At 54.6% G+C, this 16,894-nt stretch overlaps 1 protein-coding gene across 2 annotated transcripts in view; it reads left to right on the top strand.

Moving 5' to 3' along the window:
* Window positions 1–1,536: 1,536 nt before the first annotated feature.
* The window catches only part of SCARB1 (scavenger receptor class B member 1), a 74,142-nt gene continuing 58,784 nt past the window's right edge, over window positions 1,537–16,894 (top strand). The window contains exon 1 of one of the 2 annotated variants that reach the window (XM_055322030.1): window positions 1,537–1,835. In XM_055322030.1, coding sequence (XP_055178005.1) covers window positions 1,710–1,835 — 126 coding nt within the window. In that variant the 5' untranslated portion in view covers window positions 1,537–1,709. The remainder of the gene's footprint in view (window positions 1,836–16,894) is intronic. The other variant, XM_055322029.1, reaches the window with a different exon arrangement.

Genomic DNA, 16,894 nt, shown 5'->3' with positions numbered 1-16,894 from the left:
CCCGATCCAGGTCAGGGGTTAGGCCCCTCCTGCACACACCCTGGGCAAGGTCAGGTCTCCTGAGGGGAAGAGTGCCAGGCAAGGCTCTCTGGTCGGTATGCAGTGGGTACTCAGTAAATACTGACTCAGGCCAGGCCGTGTTGCTTTCTTCCAGGGCTGGATGAGAGTTTCCGAAGGCCTCCTTCTGTGCCACCAGGGACTGGCCTGCCTTAGCCAGGTGTCGAGGACACTGCCTCCCACTCCGTGTAACTCTGGGACCAGTCCCTTGTCCTTTCAGTAGTCCTGTCTCGGGAATGAGAGGCTTGGCCTCCATCGGGGCTCCGGGAACTGTCAGGTGTGGAGTGGGGGGCAGGCTGCAGGGACTAGGAGGCAGGCCAGGTGGGGGCTGCAGAGGACTGCAGGGGAGCACATGCCCACCTGTTTTATTTTCTTGGAGCACTTGATGTCTGCAATTATCCATCGCTCATTTGCTCAGTTGCTCATCATCTGTCTCCCTCTTCATTAGAAAGCAGAGACTGAGGTCTGTTCCCTAACCTCTCTGTACTACTTCCTCCTCTGTAGAATGGAGCCATTCTGTGCACCGCACTTAGCACAGGGCTCAGCATCTGGAAGGCTCTGCATGGGTTCATTCTAAAGTGCTTATTGTGAGTAAGCATTACCTGGCGGGCAGTGTCCCAGACAAAGCCTCTGCCCCCAGCTTTCTAGTTGGGGGGGGGGGGGATGGTCAGAATGCAAAGAACAAATGAATGTGTAACATGCCAGGTGGTGCTCAGCGATAAGGGTGAGGGGCAGACTGGGAGAGCTGGCGCTATTTTGTTCTACACAAGGTGGCAGGGGAAGGCCTTTCTGATAAGGTGGCAGAGCAGTCATGAAGGAAGGAGCCAGGCAGATATCTGGGGGAACAGAGTGTCAAGCGGGGGGGGGGGGGGGGCGTGGGGGGCGGTGTATCAGGCCCTGAGGCGAGGCGGGAGTCTGCAGGGCCGGCTCAGCGAGAGGCGGGCTACAAGGGTGGGTGTGAGGCTGGGGGCTTGGGGGAGGAGAGCGCGGTGGCAGAGCTGGGGGTGGGGGCTCTGGTGTTTCTGGTGAATTGGGAAACTCCCACGAAGTGTGATCAATGACGCTGGCCCTGACAGAGGAAGTGGGAGAGGAGGAGGGGAGGGGGGGGCGAAGGAGGGGGAAGCAGGAGGGTCAGGGGAGCCGCGGGACGAGGGAGGGCAGCAGGGGAGGGGGAGCAGGTGATGGGAGCAGCAGGAGCAGGGACGCGGAGGAGGGGGAGCGGGGGCGGGGGGCGGAGAGGCACCGGGGGAGCCCAGCGCCGCCGCCACCCCTGCACGCGGAACCCGAGGCTCTCCCGCCGCCTCCCGCGGAAACGGAAGCGAGGGCGTGGGGCCCGAGACTGCCCCCGCGGGGCGTGTCCCCGGACCGTCCGATCGGCGCCCCGCCCCGGCCCCGCCCCGGCCCGCCCCGGCCCGCCCCGCCCCCGCAGGCGCGCGCCCGAATCCCCGAGCCCAGGGCGTCCGGGGGCGGTCCGGCGGCGCGGCGATGGCTCATAAAGCCGCCGGCCACCTGGCGGGCCGCTCCTCCGTGCGCCGCGGCCCAGGTGGTGCCCCGCCGTCCCTGCGGCCCGCGTCCCCCGCGTCCCGGTCCCCGTCGCCCCAGGGCGCAGGCAGAGCCGCGCGAGCGCAGGGCGGGAGCCGGGGCGCGCAGACATGGGCAGCCGCGCCAGAGCGCGCTGGGCGGCCGCGGTGCTGGGCTTCGCCGGGCTGCTGTGCGCCGTGCTGGGCGCCGTCATGATCGTGGTGGTGCCCACGCTCATCAAGCAGCAGGTCCTCAAGGTGGGTGAGCGGCGCCCGCCGCGGCGGAGGCTGGAGCGCGCGGGGCGCCGACCAGGGCGGGGCGCGCAGCCAGAGGGAGGGCGAGCGCGGCCGGAGCGGGGTGGGCGCCCCGCGAGGACCCCCCCGACCCAGGCGGCGGCACCGGCCTTTCCTGCAGGCGGGAGAGGCGCGCAGGCCGGCGTCGGGGAGGCCTGAAGAAGAGACCACCCGGAGCCCGACTTCCCCGCCAGGAGCCCGGCGCCCAGCACAGGCCCGGAGTGTGACCGCAGCAGGCGCTGCCCCCGCTGCTTCCTGCGGCACCCGGAGGCCGAGCCTACTAAAATTGGGGCTGCACTCTGCCTTGCTTCCTGTGAGCCCTCCATTCATGTGCTTCTGTGAGACTCACATGGGTGCCGGGGCCTCCGTGGGAGGGTGCTCACTGGAGCACCCTGCCGTCGGCGAACCTCCCCGCGGAAAGCCCTTCTCAGAGCCCGGGCGCTCAGTGCTCCCCCAGCGTGGCCTCCCTGATGCAGATTGGAAACTGGATAAGCCGCTTTCTCCTTAGATTCACACGGAGGCAGGCACAAGCTCAAGGCTGCATAAGCAGAAGGCTCTCCTCTGATCCCAGCCTTAGGCACGATTGCCCTTTCAACCATGGAGACAAATTAGCTGGCCCCAGACCATCAGACTCTGCCCTGGGTGTCTGGACAGCCTGCTTCAGTGAGCTGGAGTTAAGGAAGGCCAGGGGCAGTGCAGAGGATCGCAGCGTTTCAGAGCTCTGTAGCCAGAGTCAGCACAAGCAGTGTGGGGAGGAGAAACTGAGGCTTGCCTTGCCCAGACACTGAGCTGGGTGGGATAAAGATATGGATAATGTCACTTGCTCGTTGACTTCTCTTTTCCCCTTAGCTTACTTCTTGAAGGTGGGTTTCTTAAGAATGAGACTTGTCCATATTTCATGCCTGTGCCTCCTGCCCAGTACAGTATGCCTGGGAATGAATGAATCACTGGATGAATGGACACTGCAATCTGCTTATATCTGGCTGCCCCTTCTTGGGACCTGGCCATCTTTTTTTTTTTTTTTTTAAATAAAGATTTTATTTATTTATTCATGACAGACACACAGAGAGAGGCAGAGACATAGGCAGAGGGAGAAGCAGGATCACGTCCTGATCCCAAGGCAGATGCTCAGCCACTGAGCCACCCAGGTGTCCCTGGGACCTGGCCAGCTTTAAACATGGTGTGACGGCTGGCTTTTCTCAAGGTCTCTCGGAGTTATATTGACCACACTTTGTCCTTTTTGTTTTATTTTGTTTTTTGTTTTCAAGTCTTGTCCCATTCAGCCCTGTAGTCTGATTCCAAGGAGGTCCTGGCTGATGGTGACACTGAACCTTGAGTTCCTCTTCATTTTTTTTTTTATTTTAATTTTGCCCCTGGGGATGGCAGGAAAAACTAGTGTAGGGTTACCTTGGAGTGTTAGAACTGCTTTTTCTCTCCCATGGTGGCCAAGGGGTTATGCTTTTCAGAAAAGCTGTGGGAGCTCCATCTCAGTGAAAGCCCACGATGTGGTTTCTGTGAGGTGTGCATCCTGGAGACACTGTCACCCAGGTGGCATAAGCATAAGGAGCCATCATGACCCTGTGCAAAGAGCTTCTTTATTTGGGGGTGTGAGGGTGGGTGGGCTTTGTAAGTTGATGAAGAGTCTCATCGGCCCCATCGTCCTTGGACGGGCTTCAGGGTGATTTCTTTCCGTGGATGTCAGTCAGGGTGCACCTCCGAATTCCCCACTCTAACTCTGGGCTTCCAAGGCGGAGAGTGCCAGGATCGTCAGTTGTGCTCGGGCTAGAATTTCCAGGCTTGAGGTTGAGTGAGAGCCACCCAGCATCCTATGTGAATATCCCAAAGATGATTGGTTTGGGTCTGAGTGGTGTGAAGGCAGGAAGGCAAGCCCAGCCCACGACAGCCACTTCTTGGGCAGCCCAGGCTGAGCCCCGGCCAAGTGCCTTCCCGTGGAAGAAGGATGTCTGTGTTCAGGGGACTGAGTGGGTGGGACACTAAGAGAGGGAGGGACTGCCTGTTGGTGTTTTCTTTGGCTGTACATGGCCATGTGCAACTTGAATGGGAGGCCTTGTGCTTTAATTTCTATTTTTTTTTTAATGCTTTTTGGTTAACTAAAGAAGTCCGCGTATAGAAGAAATGAATTCTTGCTTGCAAAAAAAATTCAAAGGGAAGGAAAAATGTTCCCTCCATTTTATTCCCTTTCTCAGATAATACCACTATCGTTGGCGTGTATCTCTCTGTATGTGCTGCGGAAGCAGCACTGGCGTGTATCTTTCTAGACCTCTGTTGATACATACGACGTGAGCACACATTTGTACACATCACTGTATATTTTTGCATATACTGAGTGAGCTAAACTATGTATAAATATTCTGCAATTTGCTTTTTTTTTTTAAGATTTTATTTATTTATTAGAGACACAGAAACAGAGAGAGAGAGGCAGAGACACAGGCAGAGGAAGAAGCAGGCTCCATGCAGGGAGCCCGACGTGGGACTCGATCCCAGGTCTCCAGGATCATGCCCCTGGCCAAAGGCGGCGCTAAACTGCTGAGCCGCCAGCCCCCCCCCGCCCCCACCCCACCGGATTGCCCTGTAATTTGCTTTTCAATTCATGGATATTTCTTGAAAATGTTTCCATGTCAGAATGTATAAATCTATTATGTTTCTTTTTTCACTGCTGCATGGTATTCCTATCCCCTTCCTTATCTCCCTGTGTCTCTACCGACTGGTTATTGTCTCTGTCTCAAGCAACTGGTGAATGTCCTGGTACACACCTCTCTGGGTTTGTATATGAATGCTTTGCATAGGGTAGATTTCCAGAATAGAAACCTCTAGACCACGAAGTAGGATGGGTTTGAATTTTGACAGTTCCCACCCAATTGCCTTTTTGCAAAGCTCTAGCATTCATACCTCCAGCAAGAGTGTGACACACCCAGTTCCCCCACATCTCTGCCATCATTGGAGATTACGCTGTATTGTGATCATTTTTTGTTGTTGTTGTTAATCTGCTGGGTTTGATTCACATTTCTCAGGTTGCCGATGGGATTGAGTAGGGATGTGATGCATTTTGAAACTGGTGTCAGTTTCCAGAGCCCAGGGTTGCAGACCTGGCTGTGCCATTTGCTAGCTGGGGACCTCACGCCAGTTACTTCACCTCTTCCTTCAGCTCCGAGACGGGTCATTTGTAGTTTGCCTGCTGGCAAGATTATAAAGTACAAAGGCGATTACATGTGTGACTAGTTTCTTATTTGAATCTGACCACAGCCTTGAGAAATAGGTTGAGCTATGCTTTTGTTCTTTCCTACAGGTAAGGAAACTGAGGCATAGCAAAGGTGAACAGCTTGCTGGGGTTTATACAGCTTGTGGCGGTGGTAGGCCAGATCCACAGTCCTGAGTCAGGCGCACAGGAAGTGAGGTGGGGGCCCTTCGTCTAGGGGATTGCTGGGCAGACGTTGGAAAGAAGGGACTAGATGTGTATGTGTTAGCACAGACAGTTTGTACAACATGTAAATAATTGAAAAACACTCAGGTGCTATTTATGGGGTTTTTTTTTGGTTTTAAAAAAATATTTTTTGATTTAAATTTAATTTGCCAACACACAGTATAACACCCAGTGCTCATCCCATCAAGTGCCCCCCCTCAGTGCCCGTCACCCAGTCACCCCATCCCCCTACCCTCCTTCCACTATTTATGTTTTTTAAACAAATGTCACAAAACAATAACCTGTATTTTCAATGGGTGACTATTAGTGCAGGTAAAATCAGAGAAGGGGTGGAAGGGCACATGTCGGCCTGGCAGGGCAGAGGGGGAGCATCGGGCTGCGGCCACGGAGGACATACTTTATCTGTAATGCTTCTACTTTTTAAAAAAATATTTTATTTATTTATTCATGAGAGAGAGGGAGAGACACAGGCAGAGGAAGAAGCAGGCTCCATGCAGGGAGCCCGACGTGGAACTCAATCCTGGGTCTCCAGGATCATGCCCTTGGCCTAAGGCAAGTGCCAAACCGCTGACCACCCAGGGATCCCTGCTTCTACTTTTTAAGAGAATTTTTATTTACTTATTTATTTTGTAAAGATTTTATTTATTCGTGAGAGACACACACACAGAGGCAGAGACACAGGCAGAGGGAGAAGCAGGCTCCATGCAGGGAGCCCGATGTGGGACTCGATCCCAGGACTCCAGCATCTCAACCTGAGCGGAAGGCAGACGCTCAGCCGCTGAGCCACCCAGGTGTCCCCCTACCTTTTCTTTTTTTAAACAAAGAGAATATTTGTTTGTTACGTGTTTAATTAAAAAGTAGTAAGGAATCCATAGCTTTCCCCAAAGAACGGCCAAAAGAATTAGCACCCAAACCGTGGGAGGCAGCAGAGGAACCCTGTGGATTGAGGTCACCAGGAAAGGTCCAGGGGGAGAAGTGGGACTCATTCCTTCTACTTTCCCTCAGTAGGTAGGAGTTGACAGAAGGCGTCTAGCTGGAAGGCGCTAAGGAGTGCGGTAGTGAATTACTGTATGCCAGGCAGTGTTCAGAGCATCTTTGTGAATGTCATTGTCATCTTGTTTAGTCCTGGGAGAATCCTGGGACACTTATCATTATCATTGTCAACAGTTAGGGAGACAGCAGCTTTGGAGAGGCATTTGCCCCAGGTAACCTTCCTGATGTGTGTGAAAATATCCAGGAAGGGCACATGGGTGGCTCAGTGGTTGAGCAACTGCCTTTGCCTGAGGTCATGACCCCAGGGTCCTGGGATCGAGTCCCACACTGGGCTCCCCCAGGGAGCTTGCTGCTGCTGCTGCTTCTTCTTCTTCTTTTTTTTTTTTTAAGATTTATTTATTTATTCATGAAAGACACAGACTGAGAGAGAGTCAGAGGGAGAAGCAGGCTCTTCACAGGGAGCCCGATGTGGGACTCCCTCCTGGATCTTGGGATCATGACCTGAGCCAAAGGCAGACGCTCAACCACTGAGTCACCCAGGTGTCCCTAAATACATAAAATCTTAAAAAAATATATCCTGGAGGAGGACCAGGAGAAATCTTGTATCTCCTGTCTAGAACTGAGCCTGGCATGCGTGGTGTTGCATTGAATGGATAAGGATTGCACAGCCCAGGTCCCTGGCAGTGTATTTCCAAGTTAGCAGGTGTCTCTGGTCCAACTGGGAAGGCCCAGCAGTGGGAGGGGTCCCGTGCTGCCTGGCCCACAGGGGAAGGGGCTCGCCTGCTGGGCCACCATGAGATGATAGGCCTCTGAGCCTTCTCCACATGCAGGAGGGGAGCTGGGTCCCTTCTACTGTCTTCAAGTTGGTTTTCTGGTTGGAATCAGCCTTGGGTGCTTTACCCACTAATAATTCCAGCTGCTGAAGGCTTCCTCAGCTTGTGTTTCCATCTCAGTAAATGACACCTCCATTAGCTTTCCCCAAGTGCAGAGGTGAAATCTTGGCCCATCCTTCATGTGATCTATCAGCAAATCCTATCGGCTTTATCTTCAAAGCATATCCGGATTCCAGCCACTTTTCAGCGTCACCACTGCAGCCTTCTCCATCCATTGCCTGGACTGGGGCAGTAGTCTCATCTCTGGTCTCTGTAGACAGCCAGAGGGATCCTGATAAAACAGTTGTCAAAAAAAACAAAAAAACAAAAAAACAGTCGTCAGATCATGTGCCCCCTCAGCTGACCACCCTTGGAGGTTCCCTGTGTTACTGTGAGCAAGTTCTGTCCTCAGTGGCCTGGAGTCCCGCACAGTCTGGGCCTCCTTCCCTCTCTTACCTCACCCTCTCTTGGCTCCCTGCTCACCTGCCGAGCTATCTCCTTGATAGGAGCCTGGCAGGCCTGGCAGCACAGAGTCTCTGCTTGCATTCCCCTCTGTCCGGAAGGCTCACCCCCAGATATCTGTGTAGCCTGCCCCTCCTGGCCATAAAAGCAACCTCCGTGATGTTTATTTGTACGTCGTCTTTCTGCCTCACGAGCACGGCTGTGTGCTGGGGTAGGGGCTGCACTGTGGCTCTCACTGCAGTGTCCCCGAGGGCCAGAGCAGTGCTTGCCTCCGTGGTCAGATGGTGGAGCAGAGAGGTGGTCAAGTGCTTTAGGTCGGCTTGTTTCCTTATCCTCTCTGCCCCCACAAGACTTGGGCTCAGACTCTGTTTTGCTCCCTCTTCCCTCAGCGAGAGCCACCCAGAGAACCTCAGGGATGTCATGCCCCTGGGGGGCTTTGTGCCCTCTGGCAAATTTCCTCTGCCCATCAGTTGGGAGGTGGGGGTTGGTGGCAGATAAAAGGTAATGAGCACTTCTTACTCACTGGGCACCGTTCTAAGTGTTTCACACGTAGTAAATCCTACCGTTGGGAATCCAGAAGGCTACTGTTGCCTCTCTTCTACTGAGGGAATGGGAAGCACAGAGCCATGAGGTCACTTGCCCCAGGTCAAACGGCTGACATGGCAGGACTGGGATTTCAGTGCGGGGAGCCCGCTGCCCTGTAGACCCCGCCGTCCCTGCTCGGTGGTGCTCAGCGGCTGGAGTGCCTCCCTGGCAGCGGGGCAGGCGGGCCCACCTCTGCTTTTGCTTTCCCTGGCCAGCCAGAGGGCTCCCCCGCAGGCCTTTGTCCTTATAACCACCTCCCCAGAACTGCCTCCGGGATGCGCTCCTTCCAGGGCAGCCTGGCACAGCTGGGCTGTGTTCTAGAACCACAGACATCAGGGGACGCTGGCAGGGCGGCCTCTCGGGCCTGTGTTCCCAACAAGCTCACGGTGGGCTTGGCCCGCTCTGCACCTCGGTGAAGCCCAGGCCACCATTGGGGGACACCTCAGAGCCACAGAGTGACCTCTCCCGTGCTCTCCCGCGGCCTCGGCCCCTGGCCAGATGGGGCCCCGCGGTGGCGGTGGCGCTGCTCTGGGGGTGCGGATGGGAGGCTGGGAGGCACTCCCTCTCGGGGCAGTTGGGAGCCCAGGTTGGTTTTGTTTCCTCTTTCCCAGAGGGGGACTTCCTGTTCCTCCCGGTGCACCAAGGGCTCCTCGTCCCACTCTATGGTGACAGCTGGAAACCATGGGCTATTTTTAGTTCCCCCGAGTCTGGTTTATTTTCATTTTCCCTCCCTGGCTCCATGAGGGCGCATGTGTGCACATGGATGTTGGTGTGTGTGCACGTGTGCTGACTGTGCACTCATGACTGGTGACACATGAACGCATGTTGGCAGGTGCACACGCATGCATGCGATCATGTTCTGGAGCACATGTATGCACATGTCGGCATGTCAACAGGGAGTACGAGTGTGCATTGGCATACACGCGTATGTGTATGGACGTGTATATACACGTGTTGATGTGCATCCACACGTGGTGGCACACGTGCTTGCATATCTGGACACACTCGAGCATGCATGTTAGCATGTGTCCATGCGTGTTGGGGTGCGTGTGTCCATGTGTGGTGATGTGCCCCATCACAGCCTGGCCCTCTCTTGGCCTGGCACTGGGGTGTGTCCATTGTGTCTGGCTCTTCCCATTCCATGAAATGTTCCCTTCCCAGAATAACTAATACTCGCTCTGCCTCCACTCAGTGATTCAACATGATTACTTAGAACTTGGTTCAGCTCAGTTACCTGGAATCACCTTGTTCTGGCCTTTCTCTAGCAACGAATGACACAGAAGTGAGTCATGAACCGGTGTCAGAGACTTGCTTGATGAAGTTTCCCTTGGGCCCGTCCTGGTCACAGTGGACACAGGGCACAGGTATGTCCCCTCTGTCGTTGTCTGCGGGGCCTGCTGGTGGTCACCACTGCCCAGAAGGGCCATCCCATGTCCTTGGTCAGCTGCAGAGGGGCCCCTGGCTCATCAGCCACCCTCCAGGGCTGCTTTCCACCCCAAGGCCAACACACACAGACTTCTGGTTCTTGATCTGAGAGCCGGGGGACTCTGGTGAGGAGTGTTGGGCCCCTGCCCAACCAGATCCACAAAGATCTGGTAACTTCAGCCCCATAAACACATTTATTATGCAGAGAATTCCATTGTATGCCTAGGCCCAAAATAAAACAAAACAAAAGGAGATGATCTTTTATGTACCTCATTTCCCTCCCCCTTTTCAAACGTGACCTTGGCCTCCACTGGCCCTGGGAGTGGCTGGCAGGAGCAGAAATGCAAAGAGAAGGAAAATACCACAAAACAGTCCATTCTTGGCTTTGCAGCTTGACTGGGCTCAGCAGCTGGGATCACAGGGTATCCGGGGTGATTCTGATCCAGAGTTCAAGCTGGTGGGTCTGCCTAGCACCTCCCTGAACCCAGAGGTCCAGGATGTTGGTGACCCCAGGCCTGGCTGTCTATTTTGTGCCTCCTCCTCCTCCCTCCCCCCGCCCCACTGTGTCTTCCTGTTCTCCAGCAGCCTTGTGCTGGGGAGGGGGAAGGAACAGGAGTGGCCTGAACCTTGTTTGCTTCCTGGCATTTTGGGTGAAGTTCCTTCCACCTTTTCTGGAAGCGCCTAGAAGGACTCTTGAGACACTTTAAATGTCTGTTGTCTTGGTTTTCCTCTCACCTCCGTGGCCAGGCTCTTTGTCTCATTTCTCGGTGCCTCGTGATCTCCCTGACCCCTCCCTGTTGATGTGACCTGGGGCTCAGCTCTTGGACATCCTTTCTGTGTCACGCATTCCCTGGGTGAGCTCAGCCAGTCTCGGGCAGTAAGTGGCATCTATGTCCTGGCTACTCCCAAATTGATGTCCCAGGCCCAGGCCTTTCTCCAGTCCCAGCCTCCGGCATCCAGTGGCCCACTCCGTATCTCAGTTTGAGTAGTGGGAAGTGCTTGCAGGACCCTGCCTGGCACCTGGCTCCTCATCACCACGCCCGGACCCTGTCCCTCTGGCCATATTCCTGTCTCTGTCTGTGTCTCCTCTGGCTACTAGCCGCCCAGGCTGAAAGCCTTGGACCCAGCCTCGATTCTCGTCCTTCTGTCTCTCTCTCACTTTGCACACTGGACCATCGGGACGTTTATGGCTTCCTTGTCACAGTATGTCCAGAATCCCACCACTTCTTGCCACACCCATGGCTACTGCCCCTCTCCAAGGGGCCACCAGTTCTCACCTGGATTCCCATGGGCCTCCCTGTGTTCACCTTTGCTCCCTGGCCGGGTTTTCTTCACACAGCAGCCCGAAAGAACCCCGTGAATTCTGCAGTCATATCACCGTCCTCCTCTGTTCAACACCCCCCACAGTGGGCCTGTGCCATCCCCCTGGGAGTCAAAGCCACATCCCTCTGTTGGCCCTCTAGGCTTGCACCATCCGCTCCTGACCCCTTCCTGCCCTCCCCTTCGCCTTGCTCTGGCCATTCCTGAGACACACCAGCACATTCCAGCTCAGCTCTTCCCTCTGCCTTCAACTCTCTCCTGATGTGCAAGACTCGCTGTCCCACCATCTTCAGGGCTTTTTCTAGATCTCAGGTACTCTGGAGGCCCACCTTGACCTCCCCTGTTTCAATTTGCCGGCACCCTCCCCGATCCCCTGGGCTCTGATCCCTCCTTACCCCACTGTTTCTTCTGTAGCCTGTCACCCTGTGAGATACTACATACCTGTGCATTGTGTTTGTTGTTTGTTGTCTATTTCTCCCCGTGAGGATGTGGGGCCCACGAGGGCAGGGACCTTGGTTTTGTTTGTTGCTGTGTCCCAAGCACCTGGAATGATGCCTAACACATAAATCATAGGTTCTCAAATATTTATTGAATGGATGTTTAGAAAACAAGGGTGGTTTCATAGGGAGGTTTGTGACTAGTGGTGGTTTGTGGTCCTGCACGGGGATGTGGGGCTGACTTCCCTCCCCTACATGGGCCCCACTGCAGATCTCTGGCAAGCTTCCTTACCGCGCTGTCTGCTCCTGCATCTTCTTGCCACTCTGCTCTCTGTTCTCTCTGCTGCAGCTGGAATGCTCTTTAGACAATTTAAGTTGGGTCATTTCACCACTGTGATTAAAAACTTCTTGCGTGACTGGAAGCCTGTCTGCTCCCATAGCCTGAAAGTCTCCTCTTCATGGGCCCCTGCCTGTGTCAACTCTCAGAGTTCTTACCCTGTGCCAGCCCCACAGGCCTTTCTTTTCTTGCAGTGCATCTGTGTTCTTTCCCACCCCAGGGCCTTTGCATGTGCTATTCCTGCTCTGTGGAATGCTTTCCCCCTGGCTCTTATGCTTGGCTCCTCTTTTATGCTTCAGCTCAAATGCAACCTCTTGAAAAAGATATGCCCTGACCATCAACCTGCTCCATGAACCCCACTCCCACTGTCTACCCTGTCTGTGCTATAACCACTCTGTGTTACTCTCTTCCAAACCTTTGCCATTCTCAGAAGTTATATTGGCCATATGCTTGAGGTTCCATGAGACAGGGCCTTGTCTGTGTTGTTCATGTCCCATCGTTGGGGACCCTGGTCCAGGGCAGAGACCTGGCTGGCATAGGACTTTGGGCTGAGGCCGGAAGGGATCCCAGCAGGGACCCTCAAAAACATGAGCTTTGGAACTGGACTCCTTAGATTCCATTACTGGCTCTTCCACTCCTTACTGTGTGATGGTGGTGAGTTACTTAACCATTCTGGGCTCTGGTTTCCCCAGGCCCACCTCCTAGGGTTGTAGCGAAGAAAATGCAGGAAAATACTTGCTATAGCACAATGCCTGGCACAGAGAGCCACCAGGAGCCTGGTCTCTGTGATGGGGTCCTGGATCCAGCACCTGAGTCTTAACAAGCCTCCTATGATTTCTCTGTGATTCTGGTGACTGGGTGGTTCCTGCTTTGCTTGACCCCTTCTCTGTCCCAACATGATTTACAAAGAATCGTCAGGGCTGTGAGTGGTGGGTCAAGAAACAGCGCCTGTCCTGGCTGAGGGGCTGGGGGAGGCATGGGAGCTGGTCTGGAGCCCCTTCCTTCTGCTTCCTGGAGGGAGCAGGGATGGTCATGGGGTGAGGGGTGGGGGAAGAGCATGTTTCCCTTCTGCTGCATTTAAGCTGAGAGTCAGCATTAAAGTGGAATCATTTATGTGCCAATTCTGGTCCCCACCAGCAGAGATTCTGTGAGGCTGGAGAGGGAGACTCCGGTCCCTTCTGCTGATGATTTTACTTTGTAAGGGACTGTGGAGGTGTAGTCCAGGTGCCCTCACCCATGCAGAATCTTTACCTTGCACTCAGTGAATCATCTGTTGATTGGATTCTGGGTTCAGGTCAGCCTGGAGAGCACAGAGGGAGGGTGGTGAGGGAATTTCTCATGGCCCTACTTTTCTTCCTGGGGACCCTGTAATGAGGCAACCGGCAGGCTGAATGCAATCCTGGAGTTAAAGATTCCTTTTCTGGGGTATGTGTGCTTCCGTATCACTCACCATTGTCTCTATGTAGGGCCCACTTGCACTCTTCGGGGGAGAGACTGGCTGCTTTATAGTTCCCCAGGACTCTCTGAAGGGGAACCTTGTGGAGGGAGTTGAAGGGTAATTAGAGAATTTTCCTAGTGACTGGGAAAAGGTGCTGTGAATGTTCATTGGCTCTGATAGGCTGGGCCTGTGTTACATGCACCCCTCGGAGCCAGGAGCCAGTCACCTTGGCTTGAGAAATGGGCTGCAGTGATTGGCCCAGGGAGTTAGGTTGGTGGGCTGGTGCCCTAAATGAGAAGGAAGTGGGGTAGGTGGGGTGGGGTTGTTAGCAAGAGAGGAAAAGGTAACAGGTAGCAAAAATGGTTGAAAGGCCCTTTGCCCCAGAATAGCTTTCCCTCTTCATGTCATTGCCTTAGTGACCCTGGCAGTTGCAGTGTTTGGTCCAATCGAAGACCTCTTGAGGGAGTGGTGACTTATCACCTAGTTGTTTTTATCAGGGAATGTTTCACAGTCTCTCAGATCGTTTTATCTGGAACTCAGCTTCATTTTTAATTTTTTCCTTTGGGGAAAACAAAACCCAGAGGGAGCGGGGATTTACATGAGGCCACAGAGCAAATTGGCAATGAGTGCTGGCAGGGCAGATTGTCCCAGGTGAGCAGATGAAGTGGGATGCTGGGTGGAGGCCAGATGGGCCAGGGGAACAGGGCTTGGGAGAGGCTGAACAGTTGCAGGAGCACCTGGCATCCTCTATCCCTGTCTGCTATGTCCTGGCGGCAGGATTGGCAAGAGATGTTTTTTATAAACCGGGAGAGGCATCGGAGCTGGAGGTGTGCCAAAGTTCAGGCTTTGTCTGCCTTTGGTTGGCGGTTCCCAGGGTATGTGCTGGAGGGGAGGGTGGTGAGCGAGGGACGAGCTGAGACCCTGTGGCCTTTATCACAGTCTGCGCAGGTGCAGATTGGGGGGGGGGGTTTGACCTGGAACCCTCGTAGCCAGCAGTAATATTCTGCAATGGGGCTTAGCACACCTGTAAGCAGTAGTCCCCGGAGGAATGACTATCAGCCTGCTGGCCCTTGCCCCAAACGTTGGGGCACATCCTTCTTCAGTGAGGACAGTGTGGAGGTGTGTGGGGTAGGGGCCCCTGAGTGCATCCCTGACAGGTGCCCTGGGTGCCTACGTGGTCATTTCCATTTGGGTAAGAGGTATGGGGCAGAGTGGCAGGCTGGGAGCTGGTAGGGGGTACTGAATGAGGTGGTGCAGTGGGTCACTGCCAAGGTCCGTCTCGAGTTCTCAAATCCCTGGGGTTCTCTCCAGCCCTTGGCCAGGCTTTTGGCATCCAGAAGATAAGGTGGATCCAAGAGCGTGGGCCTTGGAGCCAGACAGTCTGGTTCAGATGCTATTGCTGCCATTTCCTAGTTGTGTGCTTTTGGGCAAGTGACTTAACCTCTCTGTGCCTTACTTTTTTCTCTGTAAAATGGAATTAATAAAAGTATCTCCTCTCTAGGGCTCTTTTTTTAAAAATTTTTTAAAAAATTTATTTATGATAGTCACACAGAGAGGCAGAGACACAGGCAGAGGGAGAAGCAGAGGGAGAAGCAGAGGGAGAAGCAGGCTCCATGCACCGGGAGCCCAACATGGGATTCGATCCTGGGTCTCCAGGATCGCACCCTGGGCCAAAGGCAGGCACCAAACCGCTGCGCCACCCAGGGATCCCCTCTCTAGGGCTCTTAAAAAGTGGAGTTGGCATATGTAAAGCACTCAGGATAACAGCAAGTGTCACATGAGTGTTTGCTCTTGCTGTTGCCTTAACCTTACGGACATGTGCTTAGAGAAGGATTAGCCTGCCTCTGTTTCCCCTACGTGGGATCGTACTGCACCCCCTTCCCTACGTCTTGCCATTCTCAGTGCATCGTTGCTTTCTTTTCTAAAATCTTCCCAGCTCACCTGGGTAGCTCTCACTGGTCTGTCTGGAGGCCTGGGAAGCCTCCACCATGTGCATGTCCCAGCCATTCCTATGAGGGGCCATTTGGCTTTGTAAAACAACCAAAAAGCAGCGCATGTGTTTTTGTTTTTTTTTTTCCCCACCCGAGGCTTTAGTTTGAAACATCTTATTTTGGAGAAATTGCCAGAACCGTGCAGGGGGCTGGCGTGAGCCCTCTCCCGAGCTCCGCTGATTGTTTGAGGTTTGTTTGTGAGGGGACCAGGCCAGTTTTTTTGGCAGGATGCCCCTCAATTTGGATCTGGGGGATTGTTTCCTCATGAGTGCACGTTTTCTTCCAACAGATTCCGACACAAAAGCCTCCTTGTGTGAATCAGATGGGAGTAGAGCTCTTCTGGCTGAGTTGGGGTGGGTGTCTGACCCAACCCCCCAGCTTGGCAGCCCCACCTGCAGCAGGCCAGGACTCCAGGGACAGTTTGAACACAACCCCCCACTCCTCCACCCCCCAAGACAGCAAGAGCCAGTGATGCCTTCTGGCCTTGCCCCTCTCAGTTGTCCCCCCTCCGCCTGCTTTCTATTCTCACTCTGATTCCTCCCCCTTACGGGAAGCCCCCAGGCCCCAGGATCCTTCCAGCGGCCTTTTGCCCTCCCTGCCTCTGGATTAATGGTGGAAGCATGACCACCTGTGGGCTGCACCGGACACTCTCCTCTGCCTCTGGGCTGCAGAGCTGATGCAGGGCATCAGGGGGCCCTGGGACACTGGAGCAGGGGTGGGGGCGCCCCTCTGTTCTGCACCCCCCCAGCCCATCCCTCTGAGTCCTGTGGAAACCCTGTGCCCCATCAGCCTGGCCCCATCTGGCTCTGGGCGGGTGCTGGAGGTCATGCTGGCCCTACTGGGCCCCGAGCCCGCTGCAGCCGGAATCCCTTGGCAGCTGCGGGAGACTCTGCATCCCCGGGACTTCCTTCGCCTGCCTGTTCCCAGGCTTCCTGGATTCCACCCACAGCGGCCTCTTGCTTCCTTGTTGCAACTCGGGAGTCTTTGATTTCTCTCTGGGGTGAAATAAAACGGGCTTCGAGGGAGGTGTCGGAGACACATGCAGTTAAGGAGAGACCTCACATCTGCGTGGTTGCCCCAAGACAGAAAAGCAGAACCCTGTGTACCCCCCAGAAGCCCCCGCAGAGGAGCTGTTCCTGGCCTGTTTTGCTCCCTGTTGTGTTCTCCTGTCTGCATCCTGAGATTTGGTCTGAATGTCTGTTTTCCCAAAATTCATATATGGTAAACCTTATGCCCAGGTGATGGTATGAGGCCTTTGGGAAGTGATGGGGTCAGGAGGGTGGGGCCCTTATAAAAGCATTAGAGCCTTTTTATTTAGAGAGAGAGAAAGAGGGTAGAGGGATAAGCAGACTCCATACTGAGCAAAGAGCCCGACCCAGGGCTTGCTTGATCCAGTGACCTGAGCCAGCACCAAGAGTTGGAGGCTGAACCAACTGAGCCCCCCAGGCACCCCCATTAGTGCCCTTTTTAAAGAATCCCCAGGAGCCCCCTTGCTGCTTCCGCCAGGTGAGGGCACAGCAAAAAGCCTACGACCCAGAAGAGGGCTCTCACCCGACCATGCTGGCACCTTGACCTCAGACTCCCCACCTCGAGCGTGAGAAACAAATGTCTGTTGTTTAGAAGCTGCCCTATTATGACATTTTGATCCAGCGGCCTGGGTGGCCTAAGACAGAGATTGGTACCCAGAAACTGGGGAAGTGGCCGTGGAACTGGGTAATGGG

This window comes from Nyctereutes procyonoides, unplaced genomic scaffold (assembly GCF_905146905.1).
Source record: "Nyctereutes procyonoides isolate TBG_1078 unplaced genomic scaffold, NYPRO_anot_genome, whole genome shotgun sequence".
In the NCBI taxonomy this organism is placed as follows: Eukaryota; Metazoa; Chordata; class Mammalia; order Carnivora; family Canidae; genus Nyctereutes; species Nyctereutes procyonoides.
This window is presented reverse-complemented; position numbering and strand designations above follow the sequence as displayed.